At 39.5% G+C, this 27,570-nt stretch overlaps 1 protein-coding gene across 1 annotated transcript in view; it reads right to left on the bottom strand.

Annotated features, from left to right (window-relative positions):
- The window catches only part of gucy1a2 (guanylate cyclase 1, soluble, alpha 2), a 39,475-nt gene that overhangs the window by 6,854 nt on the left and 5,051 nt on the right, over positions 1-27,570 (bottom strand). Inside the window, exons 2-7 of the mRNA XM_034867200.1 lie at positions 24,642-24,703; positions 23,108-23,232; positions 19,619-20,523; positions 6,875-7,087; positions 5,276-5,548; positions 3,298-3,441 (exon numbers count right to left, since the gene is read on the bottom strand). Coding sequence (XP_034723091.1) covers positions 3,298-3,441; positions 5,276-5,548; positions 6,875-7,087; positions 19,619-20,523; positions 23,108-23,232; positions 24,642-24,703 — 1,722 coding nt within the window. The remainder of the gene's footprint in view (positions 1-3,297; positions 3,442-5,275; positions 5,549-6,874; positions 7,088-19,618; positions 20,524-23,107; positions 23,233-24,641; positions 24,704-27,570) is intronic.

Raw genomic sequence — 27,570 nt, 5'->3', positions numbered from 1 at the left:
CACTCTGCTGAAATGTTAAATTTGTTAAAGATCATACGACACGAGACATCAGTCTCAAAATCAGTAAGTTATATTATTAGGGTATACAGGGGCGTCACATCTGTAGTAAATTGGGGTACAAGCAGCAATTCCACAGGCCAAGCAATCGCCCCGTTCCAAACAGGCACGTCTTCAACGGCACTGAACTAGTCCTTCTAAACAGTTGCATGACCAGAGACTTCCTAAATATTGAAGATAGAGATGATTTATGATTTAGATAGAGATAGACAAGAGTTACAACATTTAGACAGTTGGAAACTAATCTCACATTGACCACATCTCCACAGCATTGTGGATTAACGTCTGGCTCTACCACAGATAAATTCCTGGATACTAGAAAAAAATCTTTTGCATTTCTTTAAACCAATCACAATCATCTTGGGCGGGGCTAAGGTCCGGTCACAGCGACGGTGGCTATGCAAAATGTCTCCTAAAGGATGACATATTTGCCCCCCATAAAAGAAAATACCACATATAATACAAAGTTAAGTGCGTATTTTTTTAATAGAAATTCCTGCCAATCAGTCCCAAAACGTACTAGTTAGATAGTAAATGCCATCAAAATATTATTTGTAAATCTTTACAAACGTTCCCCGGAAGAACCAAGCAGGCCATCCTTGTTGCATGATCCAAATTTTTAGCGTGTAGCTTGCTAGCTCGCAGTTAGTTGTTGTTTTCCCAAGGTTACGGAGTTTGAGAATGGCAACAGAGAACGGAAGGCGAGGGACATCTGGTGGAACATCCAGAGGCAACTATCCTGGAAATGTTCTGTAATTGATCCAGACAAGTTGAAAAACAACACACGCACACACATACACACACACTACACTCAGAAGCATTTTGTACATAGAACAAAACAGCACATGCATACACCCACACAGCACACATAGCTACTCATCTTCTCCAATTGTAAACAAATGCATCTTCATTAAAAAACATCCGCAGCCGCTAGAGTGCCACATTCCATAGTGCAGTATTTCACTGCAAATCAGAATGAAAATTAAAGTGTATGAATGTGGAAAAATACACTAGTGATGGACACATGGGTTGGAAAAATTTCTCTGATAATAATAACAAGTCTGTTATTTCTATTCTTTTTTCTTTCATTCATTATGAGTATCCAAACATTTAGAAAGTTCTTCTTGCCTTTAGCCTTTTTGCTATAAAATATTTGTCATAATATTAGAAGGAGGCATGCAATCAGTACATTTAGTGCAGTAGAAGAGTCTAATCACGCTCTTTACATCCCTTTTATTGGAACGCGAGCCTGAAGAAGAGGACATGTTTTAACAGAGCACGTTGATAACCGCCATCGTGGTCCCTGTTATCTCGACAAGCTTTAGGCTTGGTTGAGCCAGCTAAGGCAAAAAAAAACTGTCTCGGCCGAATATTCTTCGTAGTACACTCCTATGTCTCTTGCCTCATATCAGGAAAACAAACTCCTCTGAACCAATAGCTTAAAAAATATTTTTTGTTGCAGATTCTCTCTTTCTGTCACTGTTGTCCTACCGTACTCCTTTAAAACTACAAGGAATGTTATATTTGTGTATTAAAAATAAAATAACTAATAAAAAAAGACTAAGAATCAAATAAATGGATTACCTATAGTACTGAGAGTTTTCCGGATTTTGTCATTCAAGACACTAGGAGGACCATTGCCAATTCACATTTAATGCGGTATCACAGTGCGTGGCAGTTCACTGAAATGCACACTGCACATAAATACCCCTGTTGTGGTCCCAAAAGGCTTTGAATATCTCTATTTGCAAATTGTCAATGATTATTAAGTGACATTCCTTAAACACTAAGCAAGCACTCAGAGGTGCATCCAAAGATGTGCAATGCTTTGGTATTTATGCTTACAATACTATTTAATCTGAATCTTAATTTGAATCTGGATTAAAATGAATGGGATACATATGCCAGATAGCGGGGCAGTGCCAAAGAATTAACTGCTAAATAAAAGACATTAAAAAAACATGTTGATGGGGTTTCTGGGAGCACCAAGAACGACCAACCCAGTACCACAAAGCTTATAGCATAATAATAACGTTTTTATAAAAAAAGTAATTTCTCAATAATTGTCTCTCATTAAGAAAATTTAAATAGATTGGGGTAATCCATTCTCTTAAATATCATTCATCCATCTATCAATTCAGATCTTTTATACCTATGTTTTCCATCTTCCACCATCAGTCCTTCCAATCATCCATCCACGTCCAACATCAAAGTATAAGAAATTAGGTCAATCACAACACAATTAATAATGTGTTCTGTTATCATCATGTGTAAATACCAACACAAATACATTTAGATCCTGCAAAATGTTTTGGGTACTGTATATTTAAATACAGGTAGAAACAGACACAGGCAAACAGACTCGCAGATCTTTCAATTCCAATATTACACCACTGTCTAAAGGCAAAGATTAAAGAAAACCGTCCTCAGCAGGAAGTGTTAATGGCAATACTGGCTAATTCAGTTACTTCTAAAAAAAAAAAGTTTTTTACAGTTGGATAATAATTTGCCAAGGAAATCGTTTGGAAATGCATACTAGATCTTAATAACATTGTCAGAAATGTAATCAATTGGACATTTTGCTTGAAATTAGGCATTTCTGTCAGTACAAGATTGCTTATAAAAATGTTACAAGTCACTGTTAATCTCTTAAAATGCATTGTCACAGTTCAGTGAATGGTGCACATAAACTACAATGTTAAGGAGAAACAAGATATGAAAAGTAAAGATAAAAACTAGCTGCAGAAGATGGTCACCCACACAGACCCACTTAGGCCTACAGTATGGTGAACATACAGAAATCAGACAAGCAATACAGCTCATTTAAGTACATTTTGGAGAGAGAGTTCTGCACCAACAAGAGAATGTATGGCTGATAAACATATGGCTGATGATGCAAAATAAAACAGACTGAATGTAAAATGGCACAAAGTGATTAAGTTATGGATGTAGCAAAAGAGGAATTGAGTGAAGATATAAAGCAAACAAAAACTCAGACTACTGCTAACAAGTATTTAAGTCACATATCCTCGCATGTGTTACAGCAGTGCCATTATGGGGAAAGAAAGGACTGGGGGGGGACCAAACCATGAACATGTGAAAATACAGGAACAAAGGGAAGCCGGAATAGTAAATATAATGAATGCACACATTGATAAAATAGCAACAATTTAAGCAAATTAAGCTAGTTTCCTTGTGCTAACAGCTGAGCGGTGTTCCACAAAAAAAAAAAAAACTCACCTTGATAGGTTTCCCATCAGGTGTCAGCACTTCCTCGGAAAGTTCCATCATCTTCAGAGCCATGTGTGCAATTGGCTTTGCATGACTATCAACCTTCTTGTGAAGACCTCCTGCCACACAGTAGGCATCGCCTATTGTCTCGATCTGTGTGAGAAATGGAGGAGGAGGGGCAGAGACTGAAGTGTGGCTGTGAGTATATGCTGATGTACTGTATATGCTCATCCACCCGGCTAACCGCCGGGCTAACAGCCACATGACATCACGGTCTAACATCAACCACCAGAGTCGGCTTCGATAAGTGTGAAATGTTAATTTCAATTTCAATTTCAATTTCGTGGGGCGGCTGTGGCTCAGTGGTAGAGCGGTTGCCTGCCAATCGGAAGGTTGGTGGTTCGATCCCCGCCCCTGCAGTCATTGTCGAAGTGTCCTTGGGCAAGACACTGAACCCCGAGTTGCCCCCGGTGCTGCGCATCGGAGTGTGAATGTGTGTGAATGTTTATCTGATGAGCAGGTGGCACCTTGTACGGCAGCCCCGGCCACAGTGTATGAATGTGTGTGAATGGTGAATGTTTCCTGTAGATGTAAAAGCGCTTTGAGCAGTTGTTAAGACTGGAAAAGCGCTATATAAATACAGCACATTTACATTTACATTTAATGGATTGATATGTAAAGATGCTTGTTAACAGCTGAAATGCATGACAAATTATATGTGGTTTGTTTGTATTGCCAATGAGATTCCATCCCACTTGATATTTTAGGCATAGTACAGTGTTTCCCACATACAGTAAGGAATTCATTTTGGCTACGAACCTAAATATGTTTGTCCCCAACGTAACAGATTTTCTTGCATCTATTATTTTTTCCTTTCAAACGTCTTTGTTGAAATACAGTTGACATGGCAAAAATATTGAACATTCTGCCTGAATTTTGATACAACTTTGCCAATCTTGATTTGTTGGCTATAAGACTAAGGGAAGTTTAATTCAGAAAAGGTTATCTCTTAATCTGTGATTCTAAATATTGTAATGAGCTCATTCGAAATCCTTAACAACTGCTGCATACACAGATAAGAAAAGATTTAAACATGAAGTCAAGTCATTCCTAGTCCATATTTAGGCTTATAATGCCAGACATTTGCAGTAAACGCAAGTCTTCCAAGAGTTAAACTCAAATTAAGCATGTTATTAAAACAAACTAGTAGTGCAACTTTTAGTGATGTATTGCCATATTTCCAGTTGAAGGAGTGAGTTAGGTGTCATGACAGTTGACACAGTCTTTATAAAGAAAGAAAAAATGATGGCACAAGAGGGAAAAGAAGAGGGGGAAAGAACTAGCAGACAAACTGCTCTCATTTAGGCCTGTCACCAGCTAAATCATTTCAACAGTAACCATGACAATGACAACATATGCGTACCTCAATGTCCTCCTGTTCATGCTTTCTCTATTACACATACACACTCACTCTTCAGCTGCTATGCACATAGACCCTCTTACATAAACTCAGTCTCTCTGCCTTCCTCTCTGTATCTCTTCTTCCCTTTCTCCAGGAAAGCACGTTTTATGGGAAAGTGACAAGTTGTTGGACTGAGCTAATTGGATAGAGAGGAACGATTATGGCAATGGTTATTAAGGAGAATAGCCATGGTGGAAAGAATTAAAAAATAAAAAGAGATACTGATCTGATGATAGAAGTAAGGATGAAAAGAGGAAAAGATGGCAGACTGCAATTGAGACTGTAACTAGGCCGAAAGCACCCTGTCAGATGGGCAACGTTGGCACGTCTTTGTTAAGCTCCCACAGACTGGCCATTTATCAGTTACTTTTTCCACAACACAAGCACACCTATTCATGATAGCACATAGACATGTTGAGTACGTACACACACATACACACACACACACGAAAATATATATTCAGTCCCCAAACAGGTATTAATACATCACATAAAGAAGATGTGTTTTTCTTTCTGTCTACTAACCTTATAAACATCCAGAATGCCACACTGGTAGTCGAAGCGTGTGTAAAGCTCGTTGAGCATGGAGATGACTTGCATAGGTGTACACTGGGCACACACAGCAGTAAAACCCACAATGTCTGAGAACAGCATGGTCACATCATCAAATTTGCGAGCAGGCACTGGCTGACCCTGCCACAGTTTCTGTGCCACATCACCTGGAAATATGGAATAAAGGAGATCAACTGTTCTCCTCTTTTCTTCCTCCAGTGCCTGGTGAGTCCGCTCTAATGTGGCCTGTGAGAGGAGAGAAGGGAAGGAGATTAGTAGGTTTTATTTTGTGTGCTTTGCTTTGATGAAGGCACTGATGACAACGATGACTAGATGTGGGAGTACTGCATCAAATTAAAACTGCTGGTGCACGCAAATTAATTTGTGCATTAATTTAATTTTTTTTGATTGTTTGAATCTGCATATGCGTAAATGTGTGTCTGTGGGCGAGCTTCTTAATGCCAAATCTGTCTGATGTAGTGCTATACCATTGTTAAAGCAAGCAAGTCAACTAAGATATAGCTATTTATAAAAGTGGCCTAGGGGAGTAGTTGCAGTGAGAGAGTGTTACAGTGAGCAGATGCATAGGATTGGGTCAAAACCCAGTGACTTGCTCAAGGGTACTGTGAAAGAGAAAATTATGAGCGCAAGTCCCAGGAGCCATGTTCTTCCAGCCATGAATCAGTCAGTGAAGCCAATAAATTGAATTTAACATGTTGTTAACATTTAACATGCCTTCAGTGAGTTGTCCGGCAACTAACATGATGAAGGACACAGAGGAAACACACTGTAAATAAGTGTGTATTATTTATCACTTGCAATCATGGTTACAGGTTGTCATTTTGATGTGAACTGTTTAGCTCATTGATTGAATGGTCAATATGGTCGACCTAAGAAGAGCCCGTCAGAGGGCAGGCTCCATAGAGCGAGGAGCGAAGGAAGAAAAAAGAACTGTGTTGCTGATAGCGTAACCTTTTTTGTTGAGACCAAAATGGACAATTATTGATAACCCTCATTGATAAATTACATCCCTCATCCTTAAAGTATTTTGGTTTAGTTTCTTTCTGCTCTGTTGTCAAACTTAAGTAACTTAGCAAACGCCTAGCTCAGTGTACGATTGGCATAACAATAATGGGATGCAGGCCTGGCCCCCAACCACAAGACAAAAGCAGGTAGAGCTCACTGGGGTTCAAGTAAGGCATGCATCCCTTCCTGTTGTTGGAAACTGCATTCAATGTATGGTGTGGCCTCTTAGTAGATGGTAAGGCTTAGTGGCAATCAAAGCCCCTAAAACTCACAAGAAATTATTTGACCAGTACTACCTGACACAAGCTATAACACAAGCTAGTGCCTATAATCAGTTGTAAATTTAAACAGTTTAAACATATTCCAGCAGGTGGAATATGCTATTTTATCGTTATTGTCTTCTAACAAGAAGCCACAAAGAAACAAAACATCTCACTGGCTACTGATGAGCCTGATTTTTCTCAATGGCTAACTGGTCCAAAAAACTTTCCTCAGTTATTATTCACCGTAAATAGGAATATACCCACACTAAATAAACCAGTCTACCTTAAGTTTGTCCATTCTCTTCTTTAGGCCATCCTGGGCTTTGGCCTGCTCCCCCACCAGGATAACATCTCGTGTGGCATCATGAATGGGGATATCTGACAGGTAAAGGCCCCTGCCCATCAGCTCCTCTAACTTATCAACACGTGGCGAGCCCAGAAACATTAGGGAGCAGGACTCGGGCACATGGATCATCTGACCCTTTAACTCCATGACCTGGCAGACAGAGCAATCAAATGGGAAAGAAAATGTGAATTAAGAAATTAAGGCCTTTTGTCTAGTTACATTTTTCATAGGTAGTCAAAAAGTTGGAGGGGGGGGATGGAAGACAGATTGTAAGATTTAGACAGTATGTTTGTTATTAGCTTCTTGTATGGATGTCATGTCCAGCTGATGCTTGCTTTTCTCAAACCAATGTGCTCCCACATAGAACATTAACAGACAAATAATGATTCACTGTGTGATCCACAACTGCCTCTTCTATAATGTCTCGCTAACTTCATTGCAGGTCTATGGCAACATCTTCAGGTCATATTGTGCCAAAGACTTTAGCTTTGGAAATTCATTTTTTGATTGCTAAACAACACTGAAGTCACATGTGCAAAACTCTAATTACAGTCTGCACAGCAGCAGTTCATGTGGACCAAACTCTAGTTTGTTTTTCATGCTTGAACAAAGTTTTCAAATCTCTACACACTTATGCCATGACTTAACCACAACCTGCACAACACTGTGGATTTTCAGCACTTTGTTCTGAGCTGTCAACCACACATTCAAAACAGAATAGATCTCAGTCTGGTGTCTATCAAACACTGCTGATTTTAGCTGAAATTTAAGCTGAAAGCCTAAGCAGGGGTCTTGTTTTAGACTAGTTATTGAACATGTGTGTGTTTTTTTTGTATGCAAACAACAAATAAAAATTACAAACCATTATACACTTTACCATTTATACAAAAACAGGCAAAAGAGCAAAGATTCCAACAGGCCCAGGTATGATGTCTGAGGTTACATACACAGCTATAAGAACAAAATGTGAAAAACACTACTACAGTAAAACTGCAGTTGTACTGTTTTTTAGAAAGTAGTGAAGGTAAAAGAAACGGAAACGCCGTTAACATTCATTAGTATTTAGAGATGATGCAGACTTCCAATGTGATGAAGAAGACTGAATGTTGCATGATGCTGGAGGGAGGCAGGATCAGTCACACTAATCTATGTTACCGTTATGCATCTTTAGTTTGTTTCCAGTAATTCCATGAATTACTAGACACAAAATTTTACTATTTCGAAACAAACTGCTGATTTTTGTTCCTTCTCGTTAACCCTACGTGAACGTTGGTATATTACATAAAATCCATACATTTTCTTCAAAGAAACTATTGAGAAGTGTAACGTCAATCAAATTGTACAAACTGTAAAGATGAGAAAGTTAATATTTTCTGTAGTGGTGTATGATGCAAATGTTTTTCCTCTCAGTGTGTGTTATCTCAGTGAGGGATGTGCATAGTGTTTGCTACACTAAGCCTGTTTTGAGACGTGTGTTCAGAGTTGTGTTGCTTGGAATGAGTTTTGCAGGAGATGTGAACTGTGTAGCTCAGGTAACTGTTGGTAGTGCAGATTGTAGTTATATTGAGTTTTGCACATGTAGCTTCAGTTGTGCCCCCTGTTGTTAAACAATCGGAAAAAAACTGTAACAAGCATAAAAATAATGAACATAATAAACATAGCATCCCTTTCTTTGCTTTCATGCCAACACATGGACTCATACACGTATGTATATACATACACACACACACACACACACACACCCCACACAAACTACACACACAATGTTGTAGATAAAACAGAGATAATAACACCAACATCAGACTACTGTGATTTAGTTGAAAGGGTCTAATGTGTAATGCATGGTAAGATGTATGGTAAAAGCCTGTAAACTGGTGACCTACCTAGTTATTAAGGAGACAATCCTGTCATCATTATAATGCCACTGGTTTGACCCACACATTCAATCCAAATGTGTTGTTAAACAACAAATGCTGTGTAATATATTTGAAGATTTGAGGCCAAATCAAGAAGCAAGTTTGTCATTTAAATACAACTTTTTCTGGCAAAAAGACTTGGTTATTTTGAATGAACAATTGCAAGGCTGCGGATCTACAAACACTTGCAGAATTATTGCCAACAGTGTTTGCAAAATATGAATAAGTATTGATTTCAGTAGTTTCTTGACATTTTGCTCACAAGCAATTAAACCTGATGAGAAATATGTGCAGGTTCTGCTAAAGAAGAGAGAGATTGAAACAGGCATGATTTCCCAAGGAGATATTGAGGAAAGACATACTGCCCTTTTAAATATGACTCTTAGCTGTTACACAGTGTTAACTGCATCTACAAGCCCCGTGGGTAAGCCACGCTTCTCTTTCTACCTGGGCACGATTTCTCTTTTTCCTGCTATGTATTACTGTTAGTCCTTGTCCCTGCTCCTTCCTTTATTTTCTTTATTTTCTCTTTCTCTCCATCTTCACCTGTCTTTTATTCTTGCCTCTGTCTCTTTTTCTCTCTGCTCTACTCTGTCTCTTCAGCTACTTTTCTCTCTCGCTTTCTCCATAGTGTCAGATAGATTATTCCGCCAGTGAGCACACTGTAGCCCTGTTTTATTTATAGCACAAGGCTCTCCTAGGTCTGCATAATACATGCAGTCTACATACACACACACACACACACACACACACACACAGACATACAGAGAGAGAGAGAGAGAGAGAGACATATTGCTTCTGATTGTCTGTTTCTCAAAAATACTGACATATATACATATAAACACAAATGCAAACATATATGCACATATGCAGCCTACAACCCACAGGGTCCAAGTTCCAGACACACCCATCCCTTGAAACACAACTTGGTGGGATCTAGTTAGTTTCAAATTCTGATTGTGTCTGGCTTAGAACACACACACAAACGCACACAAACGTACGCACAAACGTACGCACACACATGCACGCGCACACACATGCACATGAACGCGCACACACACAGACACCACTTTGCCTACCATATGCCAAACATCTGCACACACTGCCACACCAATTCAGCAGAATTTATGTTGTCATGGTAGTTAAAGAAACAGTCATGTGAGTACACCAACTCAAAAACTCAAATTATAAATGGATCTCCCACATAACAGAATAATTTGATATATTCTGTATTATTTTAGTCATAAGTTCTGAGAGCATTCATAATTCCTGAACATTGGGAATACAGCAACATTTCTACAACAGTCAAACGGGGCATTAATTTCATCTTTTCCAGAGATCTCAGGAATTATTTTGATTGAACAATTAATGGAAAAATAACATTCCTGTTGTCCATTAAATCAATATGAATGACAAAAGAGAAAATTACTTTTTGTACGTAGCAGTGTTTCTTCTATGCCGATTTTGTAGTGTTGTCCCACCACGGCAACATTTCTGCCACCAGGGCATCAGAAACAGGGCTGTTCAAAAAAGAAAGTTGTGGTTGCCTTTTTAATTATCCTGCCAACATAATGCAGGATAATTTGCTGCCGCTCGCATTGCAATTTAACAACAAGTTGAAGGAAAACATAGGTTTTTGGGCCCGTCCAGTTTAATTCCACACACTGCTGTGTTGATGTAGTTAATTGTCAAAACGTTCGATTTCTTAGTCGACTATTAAATGAACAGCTCCACCAAAAATGTTACTGCGGTGGGTTGGTTCTAAGTGTAGACTGGTAAAAGATGTTAAATGCCTTATAGTTCCTCAAAAAATGGGTTGTTGTTCAGACAAACCTGCCCCCCTGCTTAAAAAATCCTAAAGGAAACACTGCCTATTGTGTTTATCTGATAGAATAAATAAACGTGACATTTTGTTGAATGAGACTGCTATAGTTACACAAATAATTTGTTACAAGCAATTTGACCAGCAATGCAGATTGTGCAACTGGGCCTTGCAATTTGCCATTCATATGAAAAATGGCGAGGTGTACTTTTACTTACTACTTAAGCACCAGCTGTAACAATGCCTATTTAGGTAAACCTTAAAAAGACCCAAAGTTCAAGCTAAGTCACTATGAAGTCTAGACTAAGTCCGTGTCCTGTGCACACTAAACCGTCAATGTTGGTTGCCCTGCATCGAAGCATCAGGGCCAGCACCTCCGTCACGCCATCCTCCAGGACTTCAAGATTGCCATTAATGTTCATAGTGTGTTCTTACTGTGGTGCTATTTTGTTTTTCTGTAACAGTTTCATTGGGTTTTCCTGTTACACAATGAAGGTGGAAATTTCCATCTAACAACTCCAGTTGGTTTTTTAGTCATGTCCAGTAGGTATAATTATACCAAGGTCTTAACACCTTACTCTCAGTTTCTGTCTCTGTTTCTCTGTCACTCTGTCTTGCTCAGCTGTAAACTCTCACACACACACACTGATGCACAGATCCAAACATGCAATACACAAAAACACACATACACATATCCCTGGAGGCACTTGTATTGGCCTAGTTGTGCGTCTCTGTTTAACTCAGCACTCTCCTCTCCTTCTGCCTGCATCTCTGTCATCACAGAACAGAGATAGAGGAGGTGAGTGAATGAAGGAGAAAGGAAGGGCAAAATGAACATAGTGGTAAGCAGGACCAGACAGAATGTGCGAATGCAAAATTCTGCTGATAATTTCTGCAGACTATAAATTTTTTTTAAATTAAAATAAAAACACATGTCGACCCCAAGCAGAAAAACAGTCCCCTTAGTTCAGTTTCATTTTGGATCACCGCTGAAAACTGTAAAAAATAAAAAATAAACACAGCTGTAGATGTTGATTTTGGCTCTGGTAGTTAGGAAATAAAGCAACAAAGAAAGGAGGGAAGGTGAGGAGAGATGGGAGACAGAGAAAATAAGGTGGGAAGGCTAAATGAAAAAGAATTGTCTATGAAGAAAAATAGCAGCTATTTTTAGCTGGAAGGATAGAAGGAAAGAATATAGAAAAGAAAGATGAAAGAACAATGACAAATGCAATAAAAACACTCACAAAGAAGCAAGAGTACAACAAGCAGGTACAATTGAACTTAAGGGAGGCAGAAAGCAGAGAAGGCATGTAAAATGTATCATTATTAACGCAGATAAAACCCAGCCAACTGTAAGAAAAGGCCAGTATGTTATGTCCTAGTCAGTACGTAGTAGCAATTCTTCTTTGTAGAAGATTGTTCCACATTTACACTGAGTCCTTGTCCAAGGTCACTGCATTGTCGCCACACAGAGATAACATTTTGTAAGGAAGTTCTACAACGGTAACTCGGATTGTAAGGCGCTGAAACCGTGAAAAAAACCTTATAATGTTAATGTTTTGGGTAGCCTAGTTAAAATCATCAGCAATTGAATGAACTAGTAATCTACTCTGTTTTTTTTACCCTCAAAAGATACATTTTAAGCAGAATTATCTTTCCCATTAGACATAATTTTACAAAGTGTGACTATCTTTTCCCGTGCAAAACCATGAGATCAATATAATCAAATGCACATTTAAGATCAAATTTAGTCACACAAATACATGTGAAAGGTATGGTATGTATCCACTTAAACAAGACCAATACAAGGCATACAACTGAAAATCTCCCAAAACACACAATAAGGTACTGAAGCTATAAGCATTTAACTATGTCAATAATTGCCATTAGCAAGCAACACACTTTCCAAACTAACACATTTTTTAATTGTCAAGAATCAAATGCCAAACTTTTGTTTTCCTTTTAGAAATTATGATATTTTCCTTTTTTTAATAGAGATTTATTTTTGAAGAACAGCTTGTTTTTTTACATGCTTTCTAAAATGACGTATGAAGTATTTTTTGAACTAACAATTGAGAAACAATAAAAATATTATTCAGATCACACCAAACCATTGTTGATAGCTGTCCCAAAGCTTTGTGACTTTCCATTAAGAATTTCCTTTCTGCCACCTGACTCCTTGTCACTCTGTGTGCATATTTGTGTATTTTGTGTTCATGCATGATGGAGGTTTGTATTACACAGCACAAGTTGATGTATATGTTGTTATGCCTTATAATCACAAAGGCCTGAGCACCACACAATGTGATGTTCACTTTATACGTTCTAAATGTCATCTAAATGTACGGATTCAGATTGCCATCGCCATAGGCAACGAAGAGTTAAAGGGAGTTAAAAAAAGAAGAGAAGGAAAAGAAGAAAAAAAACAGCTGAAAGGGCAAGAGGTGGAAATAGAGGCCGAAAGAGAATGGGAAAGAGAGACAGGAGAGAGACACAAGGAGAACGAGCAGACTGGACTTTAGGTACAAGAGAGAAAGATGGAAAGAAGGGTATAGCAGGAGGTGGAACGGACGGCTAATAGATTGTCCTTTGTGAGCAGACTCTGGCATGTCAACACACTCTCATTTGCAAGAACAACCACTGAGCAGCAAAGAGCCAATGAGTCAGCCTCTCTCATCCCCCTCTCTCTATCTCTCTCTTTCTCTCTCACACATATGCATGCATGTACGCACGTACGCACACACAAACACACACAATGCTCTTATCTTGTCAGACCCTGGCTATATTGTGCTGTCTTACATCCTACTCTCAAAGTCAAACCAACTCACACCAGTAAAACAAGTAATGGAAATGAAATTTAAAAAAACTCACAATGTTTAAATGCAACTGGGCATATGCCCTTTAGTCAGAATACAGTGACATAATCTGTCTGACCATTTTAAAAATCCAGTCAATGTGAGAAAATTCTATGAAAAGTGGTCATGTGCTACAGGATACACAAACCAGCTTCAAAACTGACTATGCTCTAGCAGCACAGTAGTGGGGCGCTTTAGTCAAGTGAGACTGCAGCAGCATGGGCTCGTAACCACCAAACACACACTCTCTTGGCTTTACGCTGTTCAGCGGGCTGCCCGAGGGAATTTAAAGGTCGCTGGAAATGCTCAGCGCTGTGCTTGTGTTTTCAAAGAAAAAAGCTTGATGCTAAGCAAAGCTCAGAGACTCCTCTACACGAGTCAATATTATTTATATTGCTTCTCATTCACATGTAATGTTATTAAAGATCCTCCAGAAATAAGTCTCCAATCTTCAATAATCAGAGTTAGACGAGTAGCATCTTAAATCATAAACACATAGTAGCATAACTATTGAGCCAATTGTTGGAATAATTTGGGAAATTTCAAAATGGAGAAATGACATGAGTTATTAGGCTACTGATAATGGATGGTGCGCGGAATATCCATTCCTGATTTGTGATTACTGTAATCAAAGTCCTACTGCGTCAATGATGAAAACCCTAAACTCAAACCACCTCAACATCTAATAATGAGGGATTATTTAGCAGCAAATGTTATTAACTATCTAACAGACCATGGAGAATTATGTCCAGTAGTGGACATCTCACAGGGACAGTGCACACTGATCGTCTTTGTAAATGCAATGTTGTTGTTTCAGTTATCTCCAACATTGACAACATTGATTAAGTTTGAGGTAGGCATAACTCAAGAGGACCTTTGTGACAAAGAAGAAAAGAATTTTGTTGTTTTTTTCTCCGCAAAAGAAAAGTGCATTCTACAGACATTCTATTCTTTATCTTTGTTTCTAAAAATCCAACTCAAAATATCTTTGTCATGTTTATTTCTTGTGTTTTCTCGTTGTCTCTATGGCTCTTTTTCCTCCTTTTTTATTTTCATTCACCCTGTTTTGTAAATTTATAAAAGAGTAGACCGAGACAAAGAGGGCAGTCCTTTTCAAAGCACTCTCCCCTGAAGAAACAAACCACCGTGGCAGTGATTTATCTAGAAATGATCAAAGGTGTTGCTAATGTCAAGATTGTCTTTGTACTCAGACACACAGGTGCAGATATGCACAAGCAAACAATCCTCATTCAGCAACCACCTACAACAGCAATACAGAAGCATATGGCAAGCAGTTTTTGTTAATATCTGAAATTACATTTTTACTGGCCATAATACAAATTACTGTAATGTGTATCTGTAATGACATTTTCTGGAATGTTTGTTTCATTTTAGACATCTGGGGTAGTGGTGGCCTAAAGGTTAAAGAAGCAAGCCTTTGACTAGGAGGTTGTCGGTTTAATCCCCAGACATACAGGATCAAATCTGGGTGGGGAAAGTGAGTGCTAGTCCCTCCCTCATTACCACCATCGAGGTGCCCTTGAGCAAGGCCCTTAACCCCATCTGCTCCAGTGGAGCTGCTCAGTGGCAGCAGATCACCTGTGGTTGTGCTGGGCCGCTTCCAGGTATGAAGCTGTGTGAATGTGACTGGTTGCTGTTGCAAATAAGAATTTGTTTTAAATTGATCACCTGGATAAATTAAGGTTAAATAAATAAAACAATATGACAGAGTTTAGACTAGTAACAATTGTTTTATAAATATCTGTAACGGGAGTCATTCCTAGTAATAATAGAGAGATCTGGAATGACGTTCGTTCTGGATAGGAAGAATGACGTTGTGGATATCTGAAATTGAAAGCCCCATACACATAAATGGCAAACGTGATGTCCTTTTTACTAGTAAGAATTACGTTCTGGATCTCTGAATTGACGATTGTAGATAGGAAGAAAGTCATTGTGCATATCTGAATTGTTCTTTTTGACTAGGAAGAGTTGAATTACGTACATCTGCTGTAAATATCCAGTCTAGCTATGAATTGTTAAAATGGCTTGCCATAAAAGCATTTTTTAAATGACAATTATGACATTGCAAATATGTTGATGATTCCTCAAGCAAATATTAAATTGCCTTCATAAATCTTTTTCGTTCTCAATGCCCCCTTTTTTACTAGCCTATTTTTGGGCTACAAACAGCAAAAGTGGGGTAAGCTGTAGTTTAGACAACTGCTGGTTTAGGGTCCAGGTCTACACATACTGTTTACTTAGACTGAGAGGACCAAAAGCACTGACTCATCCTAACCAGAATTTTTGACATGACCCAAGGAGTCTGGGAGGTTTGGGATGTTTACAACATTGGCATCACTACTGTGTAGGCAGGTGTTGTGACTCATGGATGGTCTGTCTTATTCTTTCTGTTATTTTTAAGTAAAAAGAAAATATCTTTGTCAAAGTAAATCTACATCCACAGCTTAGCTCAGTCCAAAAGAGCCTACATTTCGCAATAAAGTAGATGAGAATAAATCCGTGTTTCTGGGATATGTTATGTTATCACTTTACTATCTTTTTGAGTAGTGAACTGTGTTTGTGTGCTGATACATCCCAGATTCACTGGTGCATTGGGGAATTCCATTTGGAGAAGATTGCTTCCTGGCTGGAGGCAGTCGAAAAGGAGCCTCAAGCAAAAATCTGCAGACCACAAAGAACCCTACTGAGGACAAAGACACTAAAAAACATTCTTGTTTCCCATAACACAAACTTTCGTGAACATACCTTTTAAAAACCTGAACTACATCAACAAGAAAGAGCTTGGCTGGCCTGGCAAGGGCACCGATGGAGCCCAGCCGACGCACGGGACAAATCCTTGAGGCAACGGCCATCTTCAGACCAAAAACCATGCAGAGTATGAGGTTCGTCAGTAACACAGCACAAACCTGTCTAGAAGTAGTAAAGCTATACACACATCCAGACCAGTTTAGTCTCATTCTCACACTAATAGCAACACTCAGGGAAAGCGAGACAGGGGGATTAACGGTACCGGCTAGGTTAAGCTTTAGTAGCTGTGTTTAGGTATTCAACGAGCGCAGGTTAGCTTAGCCTTTGTAACAATTTGTTCAAACAACTCAGCACTTAAGCATGCCCTAATGAAACTGCTTTTGCATGCATTTACTCTAAAGTAAATTCTGAGGCACAATGCAAAAACATGCAACATAAAATCTAATCTAGTCAGTGGAACAACAGGCTAATGTGTGTGTCAAAACCTGAGGAGACTGTGGTGTAAGGAAACATGACAAACCAGATGACGCACTGATAACAGGAGAGCTTTTGACAGTTCAACCTGTGTCCACTCCCCTGTGTTCTGACCACAGTGCTCACACCAGGCAGATAGACAGAGGGAGGTTTGACCTTTTCAGTACGTCTTTGGGTGTCTCTTGCACAGTCCACGTCCCTGGGCGATGAGAAGAAAGAACTCTTACTGAAAATCCACTGCATGCCGCGCAAACAAACACACACACACACACACACACACAGAGTTCAGCACAAGGGAGTGCTCTTTTGTGGCCTCTTTACCTTGGCCTGTGGCCCTCTATTGCTGCCCTTTCTAGTGAAAATGTCAGCCCATCCTTTTCTTTCTCTCTCCCTTTGTTCTGCTTCTCTGCCCAGGTGACATAAGATTCATTTGGCAAAAAATCAAGAAAACAATGTCCGCCCACCCTGTTCCACCAACACATACTGCAACACAAATCTTTCCAATAGTTGATGGTGTTTGGAGCTTGGACGTAGTGTCTAACTTAACTTCAGCAATGATTACCGGTGACACACACAAAAGGGAATGGAAAAGCCAGCTTCATTCCTCAGCTTCACCATGCATTCACATACACTAAAAGTTAAACTGCATTTCCTCTGAGCCCCAAACAACCTTAAGAAACTAAGATACTGTCCCATCATAATCTGTAAAAACTTCCAAGCAGTTGGAGTGTGACAAGTAACACACTAGAAAAAGCAGAGTCTGTCTTATCAGGGAGCTCTAATTGTGGAGACAGGAGAAAGGGGAAGGAAAGAGAAAGTATTCTTGTACAACTGTTGTTGCTTTCCCATTTTTTGACAGCTATAAACCCTTTTTAAACTAATTTACTGTTATTTAATGCATAAAACGGAGAAAATGAAAATGGAAATATGTTAGAGGCAAAACAAGAAAGCTGAAGTTGGTAAGCAGCAGAGAAGGGGGGATAATGATAATGAATTTATGAGATACAATGACAGATAGTAGATGACAGCTAGAGAGGAGATGTATTGTAGTGGTTTGTGAAGAGGGGAAACCTGCAGCTACTCTTGAGGGACTGTAAGCATCGTAATGTGTTATTATGTGCATGTCCATGTATGAAAGATCTGTGAACCTATGTAGTTTTGTTTGGTTGTCATCTGTTGAGTTTAATGCACTAAACCTCAAGATTGGTTTATTTTGCCAAAGCAAACACCCAATTAGAGCTCTGTGTACACAAAGCTGCAACAATGTCCGAGCCTTCACACTGCAGTGAAAACAACATTGATGAGAGAAGCTCATCTGAATGATTCATTTTTGCTGTGTTCACTCAAACAAAATGTTCACAAGTTGTGGCATACTGACTTCTATTTCTGATCATATTATTTAACATGGATAGTTTAAATAATTAAAAAAAAATACATTTGGTAATAGAGCTGCACTGATTAGTTGATTCATTAGTAGTTTGACAGAACATGAATTAGAAACTATTTTGATTGAATTGAATAAATGTGTCGGTAATTTTTTAGGCAACAATGCCAAACATTTGCTGGTTCCAGATTCTTAAATATTGAATATTGTTTTCACACTCACACACACACAACAACAACACTGTGGCTAGACTGATCCATCTCATCTGTCAGTTCTATTTAGCATCAGACTGTTTGGTGCTGACACTGGTAGCCTGCGGAGACCATCCAATCAATAAAGAACTACATTTAGCATACAACGGATATTGATTAATTGTTTCTGGCAAATTGGAACCAATTCAAACCTCATCTGTGCCATTCTGAAACATTGCAGGCTTGCGAGTGTGGTGCAACATGAGATGGGATGACAGTCTGTGTAGACAAAGTGCCATCAACCATTTGATTTCTCTTTACTTCTTTTCTTTTAAGATGGTTGAGACAAACTAAAACATAAGGGAACAACAGTGCTATCGTCGCTATATGGTGAAGAGCTGGAGCAAATCATTGATATTTTCAACTTTACCAAACTCAGAGACTCTGTCTTTACATACATCCTCCAGGGGAGAACACTCTGGAAACCTGTGTGTTGGAATCCCGTGGAAACATTTATTAAACTGGAAATTGAATTGAATCACCTATTAAAAACATTGGAAACTCTCATTTGATAATATGACAGCACAAAGATGATGATTTTCGTAGTAATTTCCTAGTACAGAAAGTTCTGTACTTGACCGGGACATAGAGATAAACGAGATAGTTATAAACCATAAAATGAGTGGAATTTATCATGAAGCTTACTGTAGCACTGTAACGCACTGTAACTTACATTTTTATGACTCAGAGGATATGGATGGGGATACATTATCTTTTTATTACTACCAACAATTCCAAGAAAAGACACCCAACATTCAACGGTTCTACCAAAGTCTGATACCACTGTTAAGTATCTATGCCTGTAGACTTTTATTGTCCGAAAAATAAAGAATAAATAAACACACAAATGAGCATCACATCACATCATTTGGTGAATGAACATAACCAGTGTAGTAAACACTGAACCATCTGCCTGACATGGAGCTACTCTACAGTAATCAAAAATTGAATTTCTGGAGCTCCATGCTGCTGCAATTAAGCTATGTCTGTCTGTGTCTACACAGATGATACTTGTTTCTAGAATAAATGTATTGCTGGTTTTAGTCTTTTCAGGGGATTTATTGATATATAAAAAGATAGCATACCAGCAGCTTGATCAACTGGATTTCAGTTTACCAAGCAGTTGCTAAAACTGAAATAATTCTCTATGACATGTGGGGAAAAGTAGGATTTGAGCAGTGTACTGTATTATGTATGATATCTTTACCTTCTCCTTGGTGCCAGATTGTGAGATATCAGGCCTGGTTCGGATGGTAAATGGGGATGCAAGCCTCAGCAGTATGCCCTGGAACGAGGGCTCCATCTTGGGTGAGACAATTTCAAAACAGTCCTTGAATGAGAGGCTCCGATGAGGCTCAATGCGAGCCTGTCTCCTCAATCCTTCTCCAAGCTGCAGTAGCTCCATGCGAGGCCCCAGGACAAGGTGAAATGGAAAGGCTCGGCAAAACGTGGCCAGGCCAATGCACAGATCACTGGGGTTGGTGGAGAGTGAGAGGAGGGGGCGTTTAGTGCTCACAGAGGCAGTATTTGGGAGGGAGGAGAGGGAAGAAGGGCATATCTCCTGGATTTGGAAGGACAAGCAAACTGTGGGAACAGAGGTTGGGAAAGGAGAGGGAGGAGACGGGGACGAGGAGGGTGAGACGGTGGGGGACGCAGTCGGGGTGGGGGTTGTGGAGTCAGGATCTGTGTGTTTGGTGTCTTTATTGGTCAAAAAGGGAGTTAGCGGTGGTACTTCTTCCACCTCAACTTCTAAATGAAAGATCCGCCTGGCAACAGCTCTGATCAACCCTGGCATGACCAATCCAACAACAGGGGCAGGGTTTAAACAGTGAAGAAGCAACACTTTCCCTCTTCCATCTTCTTGCTCTCCAACTTTGTCTAATTTTCGTCTCCCTTTCTCCTCCTCGTAGAGATCCTTGCACTGGAAAGAGGGGCTCTCAGATGAGGCCCGGCGCCCCGTGGAAGTGCGAATGTGTTCTAAAATGGCATCAAAGCCATTGAAGAAGTCCTGGAGGTTGCCACCTACAGCTCGAAGCACTCGTTCATTTTCTTCAAAGCAAAGGCCAAAGAACTCCTCTCCAAAATGCTCTCGCAGCTCACAGAAAGGTACTCCTGAGAGAGGATGCAAAACACCAATGTCAGCGACGCAGAAAAGCACTCTGTTTGAAGATACACACAAATTATCAACGTCATATTAGCAATATGATTGAGAAGACATGTCATTAAGGAGTAAATAGACTTGCACCTTGGTTCATTGTAGTTCAGTATTATTTCTAAAGGCAGAAACATGCACCTGAGCACTTTATAATTGTACAATTTATAATAGTTTTTCGTTACAGCTGTCTTTTACACAAAACTTGACTTGTTAAAACATGTAAACTCTGCTTCATGGTGTGTTTTGACCAATATTTAAATTTCAGAAAAACTAATGTTAAGCATATCAACCACAGAAGTGGTTCAATGTAATCAAACACAAAATCCTTAAAATAAACATGTTACATGCCTTCTAACAGAATAATCTGAATGAAATAGGATTAAAGGATTATAGCAAAATGAAAACTGACATTTCATATAATTAACTAGAACCAAATTTGAAATATCCAAACGTGCAAGTAAATAAACAAAATTTGGAAAGGATTAATAAGGACTTAAAAAAGCACAACTATACAAACTTGCGGAGGAGAAAACTGCTAGCAATGCAATGCAATAAGGGACACGGATTCTTAAGAAAAATGTTGTTAAAGATTTCGTTAAAATTAGCAAAAAATAGACAGATAAAATAACCTGTTCCAACTTAAATCGAGTCACACATGAAATATTGACTATAGCATAAACAAACACCAAAGAGGATATTTGGTTACTTTCAGGGCTAGGAGTGCAATGCAAGTGTGTAGGGACAGTGACCGCAGTTACTGTATTACCTAAAATGCCACAACTAGTAAAAACTCCACTGTGTCACTTCACCAGCTCAAAGTCAAATAGGAAACAGAAAGTGCTAATCCTTAAGGTGAGTTTTCTTTGCAGAATGGCTAGATCAGGTCTGCAGGAAGTGTGCTGGGCTTTGAAGCAAATTTCACCTAGTCCCCAAACAGCGGAAATGCAAATCCCGACCAGCCACACGGTGCTGTCTGGTCCAAAAAAAAAAATGTCCATAGCTTTACGCGGCAAAAGAGACATCTGCAAATCAGTGGATACAATATTTTGAGCATTACAACCACTGTAATGACTCATTTTACAATCCAAAGTTTGATCGATTAAATCCAATAACATTTCGAAAGTCCATAAGATTTGCAAATAAATACCTAATAAATATGAAATAATTGTTTCCCCATTCAAGTTAGCGGAGCGCTAAACTGGAAGTCGCCTGCAATGCCAAAGTAGGTCTCTAGTGCGCCTGCTCTATGGGCCGCGCAGTGCTGAAGCAGTGCTCAACCGGGCTCCAGGATGGCTTTAAGCTCCACTGAGCAACTCTTATAGGAAGGAACAGGGCTCCGCATTGAAAGCTGCATTCAGTTTTTATAGAGGCCTTCTGGATGCTTCCCTGTGGAGATATTCCAGGCACATTTAACTGGGAGAAGATCCCTGGGCAGATCCAGAACAAGATGCAGGGTTTATATCTCCCATCTGGCCAGGGAACACCTCGGAATCCCACGGGAAGAGCAGGAAGACGTGGCTGTAAAGAAGGATATCTTGGCTACTAGTTAGCCTGCTGCCACCATGACTCACATCCAGATAAGCGTGAAAAAATGGATGGATAAATAGATAACAAGTAAGCTCTGCTTTACTCACAGAATGCACATGGGGGGCTATATTAGGTAAAGAGAGTGTACCAAGCTGCTGCCTTCTGAAACGTGCTATAACTACAAACAGATTGCATGCATACAGTAAAAGGAACGTGATGGAGATAAACAGGCAGATAACAAGATGACTATAGAACAGAGAAGTTAACAAATATATCTACAATGGTGGAATCTCTAACCGAATAAGAGGACAGAGAAGAAAGACTAGAAGGAGGTCAAATACTGTAGATTAGAGGCAGTGTGTGTGTGTGTGTGTACCCCTTACCCTAACCCACACATGTATAAATTCAACCCGCTTCACTCCAAACTCGTAAAAAACTCGTCAGATACGACACACTATGAAAGCCCAAAATTCCATGTGGGAAGGTAGGTTGGGGTGATGGATCGGTCAAACAATGCAGAACCTTTACCCCAGAGACCAGGGTTTGTCTCTGGCGGGCTTTTCCTAAACCCAACTGTTGTTTTCTTCTTTCCAGTAGCTGTAGCTCAGTCCGTAGGGGGTTGGGAAAGATGCAGCAGTAGCAGCCTGCCCATTCTGACATCTCTCCATTAGTGCATGTAAAGGAGTGTGCATTGTAATTTCAATTATCATTAAAGACTATATAATATAATTATTAAACCCAACTGTCCCATTCTTGTCACAGAAACGTACTTACATTGTATAATTCCACCCACAATCTTTTTTAACTTGACCTAGCTGCATGAAAACGGACGCCAATAGTACCAACCAAGCATGTTTAGATATGAGGCTAAAGGAGACTTTTAGCATCAGTAACTCCAAAGGTACCTGACCAAGCATCAACATTTGATGTGATGGGAGTGAAAATGTGTTGATAAAGTTTTGCTGTCAAGCACACAACATTACAAACTCATCTTACGTTACTTCATATACTTACCCAGTATGGTGGCCATGTACTGTAGGATTTGTAGGACATCTTCTTCTGAACCAGAATTTTCTAGAAATGGGCACTTCTCCTCTCTCTTCTCTCTTCGCCTCTCCTCATTGCCAACTTCCTGACACCTGTCAAAGACACATACAAAACACACTCAAGGTAAGTCATGATTAGCCATGAGCTCAGCAAATAAGAAGAGCTAATAAACCACTTTGGTGCAAATAAGCTAATGAACCTCCATCTCATCCCTTAAGATGTACCATGGACGACTTTCTGTGTGTTTTAGTGGTAAAAGCCATCAGACTGTAAAATACTTCACTACAAACTGTGCGGCCACTAGTTTTTTAGGATAATTTTTTCGTAAGAAAGAAGATCCTTAAAAAAAATGTTTTTTTTGTCTGGAATTGCTACTGAGATTTTAAAAAGCTGTTTCCAGTGCAGTGGGCTCTTAAAAAAATTCCATCCGATTGCATTTTGTCGGGTGATGGCAAAAATCTTAGAGACACTATCTGCATGGAGAGATACCATTAAGGTATGGTGAGAGTATACTGTATTTTTGTGATATAGTTGACCTCTCACATTAATTAGCCTGTGTAGATTAATATAAGTTGCTCACTGTGCAGATTTACTGTAGCAGCAGGACAACAGAAAGGCAGGAATTGTCCCCAAGGTCACCTCCACAGTGGTGATAACAAGTGATGCTCTTTCACTTCGCACACAGATTTGTTTCAGTTTGAGAATAACACAAGTGACTCTGTAGTCACAAGCTCCAATTCTAACCTTTGTGCTACTACTACATGCACTATCAAACAAATTGAGTATTATTTGCTTTCTGGTTGCTCAAACGTATTGGCCAAGATATTCACACTACAGAATGTTCATGTTCGCACATGCCTTAAAAACACATAGCTGGTAAAAAGTAGAACTTCTGAGAGTGCTTATACTCATTAAATATAAAGTCACTCAATCACACATTAAACCAGTGGTATAAAGATTATCAAGGATCAGTTCCTTTTATTAAGCTGAGAAAAAATGAGTGACTAAAAGTAAGACCGAGGTGTCTGAAGGGGAATGGACACCAGAGAAAAAGAAAAATCCAGAGACCTCCCACTCCAGTGTGTACATTTGTATTCAGTGTGTGCTTCATGGACAATGGTAGTACATGTTGTGCCTGACTGAATCCAAAGTTTGACTGTTTTGACAGGGAAGGACAATGAAAGACAGGCAGAGACACAGAGTGAAGGACTGTGTCTATATATGTGTGTGTGTCTGTCTGTCTCGCTCTGGTTCTGTGTGACCCAAAAAAGACAGAGAGGCAGGGAGAATGAGATGTGGCAGAGACAGTGAGAAGCTCACAAAGATTAAAAAGACAGACTTAACAGACAGACAGACAAACAAGTGTGAAAAATAAAAGCAAACGGGGGGAAATTAGTAATAGGGACACAAAGACAAGACAGCGAGGAGACAGCAAGTTAGTGGCAGAGATTGATTATAGACCATCAGCAAGACAGACCGACAGCAAACAATAAAGTCTTACCTGATCTCTTGTTGTCTGTAGAATTTAAGAGTTCGCTGTAGAGCCTCCTGAACAGTCTGAGTCTGCAAGAAGTGAAAATATTAAGACATTATCCTCAATAGAGTGCTATTCTGTCTGTCTGTCTGTCTGTCTGTCTGCCTGTCTGTCTATCTGTCTGTCTGTCTCTCTGTCTGCCTGTCTGTCTGCCTGTCTGTCTGTCTGTCTGTCTGTCTGCCTGTCTGTCTGTCTGTCTGTCTCTGCCTGTCTGTCTGTCTGTCTGTCTGTCTCTCTGCCTGTCTGTCTGTCTGTCTGCCTGCCTGTCTGTCTGCCTGTCCGCCTGTCTACCTGTCTGTCTGCCTGTCTGTCTGCCTGTCTGTCTGCCTGTCCGCCTGTCTACCTGCGTGCGTGCGTGCATGCTTGCGTGCGTGCGTGCATGCGTACGTTTAATTATTTTGCATTTTTGCATGCTTTCAAGTGACAATACCGCTCTGTAATTCCAAATAAAAGAATTGAAATATATTACACAAAAGTGGATGGCTTCCTTTCTTGGTTTTGTAAATAGCTCACATCATAACAATGTTTAAAGCATAGATAAGAACACAATTTAAGTAAATCATGGTTATGGATACATGGTTTTTGCTAATGGCCTGGGAGAGCATGACACACAGTTGTGCCCAGACTTCATGCACACCTGGACCTTCTGAGCAGACCATAAACCCTACCAACATATCATCTGAAGTGTTATTTGCAGCCAAGACACATTCATATTGTGCAGGCTATTTTCACATAAGACATTTTTAATGTGTCAAAAACAGAAATAGCCCAGGTGTAAATAATCAAATTAACTATTAAAAATAGTTCATAAATCAAATGAATTAATTAATTATTCATTAATCCTAGATTTGTGCATGCTGGCTCACTGTCACGGCTTATTGGGGCACATGAAAATAACCCTTGTTAATGTTCTTAGTAACACCTGTGCTTTACCTACTCTGACAAGTCTCTAATCCTACAGATTCCTCATGAAAAATAAAGTTCTATTAATGGATAAGATCAACGTTTGCAGAAAAATTAATTTACTCAACAGATCTTTTTTTGTATTTTGTACTTAATCTTTGGTTCCTACTGTTCTGGCAAAAAAAATAGGCAACATTACTATATTTCCAAAACACTATAATGCACTCCTTGATTGTCTGTGTGACTGGCGTATTTTGCGTTACTGACAGCCTAAGCATACGTAGGCGGGTCCAATGTGATTATCTGGGAAAAGGCTTTAAATGCCAGGCTGCGACAATACTAGAACACAGTGTGCCAGCTGGAGAGGTCAGTCTTCCCACTCCGGACAAATACAGGAGCGATTGTGTGTGTGTGTGTGTGTGTGTGTGTGTGTGTGTGTGTGTGTGTGTGTGTGTGTGTGCGTGTGCGTGCGTGCGTGCGTGCGTAAGTCAGCAGGTGTTTTAAAAGGTGAATACAGTTAATTCACCATCAGGTTGAACAAGAATTAGACATCCTATATTGTAGCTATCCAGTTGGTATTACAAATGTTTTGAGCTTCTCTTCTTAGTGCTGGGAGCCGTATGTCCACTTAATAAGATAAGCACTGGTAGCTAAAAGAAATACTTGCATTGGGCTATATTTGTGAGGAAAAACTTCCTGTCATCTCTCTGTTCCCCACATACATGTTTGTGTGCATCTTTAGAGTAGAAATGATGTTTTCTCATGACAATCTCCTCTTACTGAATCCTTGATTCAGCTACTAATTTACCACAGAGCGTGAACATTAGAGGATGTGCACACAAGATTCCTACAACATGACCAAACAAACAGGCCCTAACTATTATCAGCCACACATGCACACATGTGCAAACATACTGGACACACATCATCATTAGTCCGGCATTGTTGCAATCACTGGCATGTTTACTGTACACACAAATCGATACCGCATCACACATTATTCTCACTCAGTCACACACACAATCTAACAGCTGGTATATCGCCTGATTTAACAACATACACTGGGAGCAAAACGGGTAAAACAGAATGATGGTAATAAAAATAAAAGTTGTTCATGTAACTGAAGAAATATTTTAAAATATCATGATGTACTCAGGGCAATGATGATCATTTCTAGACTGGATAAATGGCATGTAAGAGAAGATTAAAAAAACAAAATGTTCCATTAAAATGAAAATGTCTAACTAAATTTCAGGTTGAAGGTCTCAAACTCTGTCTCCTTCAAGACAAACTCTCCTCTCCTCCTTCTCTTTCTTTAGTTCCCTGTGGTCATTATCCAAACCACTCTGTCTCTTTTGTTTGCTCTGTTTCTTTACCTTGGGAGGGGAGCAGTAACTCACCAATACTACCTCCATTCCTCTTCCTCTGTTGCTCTGCATTGCTTTCTTTCCCAGTGAGACTCAGCCATACTCTTCTCTAGTGAATGTGAACATCCCTTTTCAAGTCTATATGTGTGGTTGATTACTTCCCTTCATTGTATTGCATCTTTCTCCTTCAAATTTCCATTAGCATGAACTGGTGTGTTCTATGGTCACAGAGCAGTGGGCACTGGTGCTTCAGCACAGTTGGAAAGCTGCCACCACTACTCAAGAAAATAGAAACTAATACACCAGATGAGACCCAGCCGGATAAATCCCAGCATGAGACGCATCAGGCCTCAGGGAGGAGGCAAGTAATAAAGCAGGTACAAAGAAAACAATTCAGTTGCAATCTGCTTTGTATCAGGATTTGTGAGGCTGTCTCTGAGCATAGTTCAGCAATGAATGTGACTATGAAAACTATTTTACTGTATATCTAGGTGTTGGAATGCACTTATTTTAAATCATTTTGAACAAATGTGTGGACAAAATAATGCGATGTACAGTGGGTACGGAAAGTATTCAGACCCCTTTAAATTTTTCACTCTTTGTTTCATTGCAGCCATTTTCCAAAA

The sequence above is a fragment of the Etheostoma cragini genome, chromosome 3 (genome assembly GCF_013103735.1).
Source record: "Etheostoma cragini isolate CJK2018 chromosome 3, CSU_Ecrag_1.0, whole genome shotgun sequence".
Lineage (NCBI taxonomy): Eukaryota > Metazoa > Chordata > Actinopteri > Perciformes > Percidae > Etheostoma > Etheostoma cragini.
This window is presented reverse-complemented; position numbering and strand designations above follow the sequence as displayed.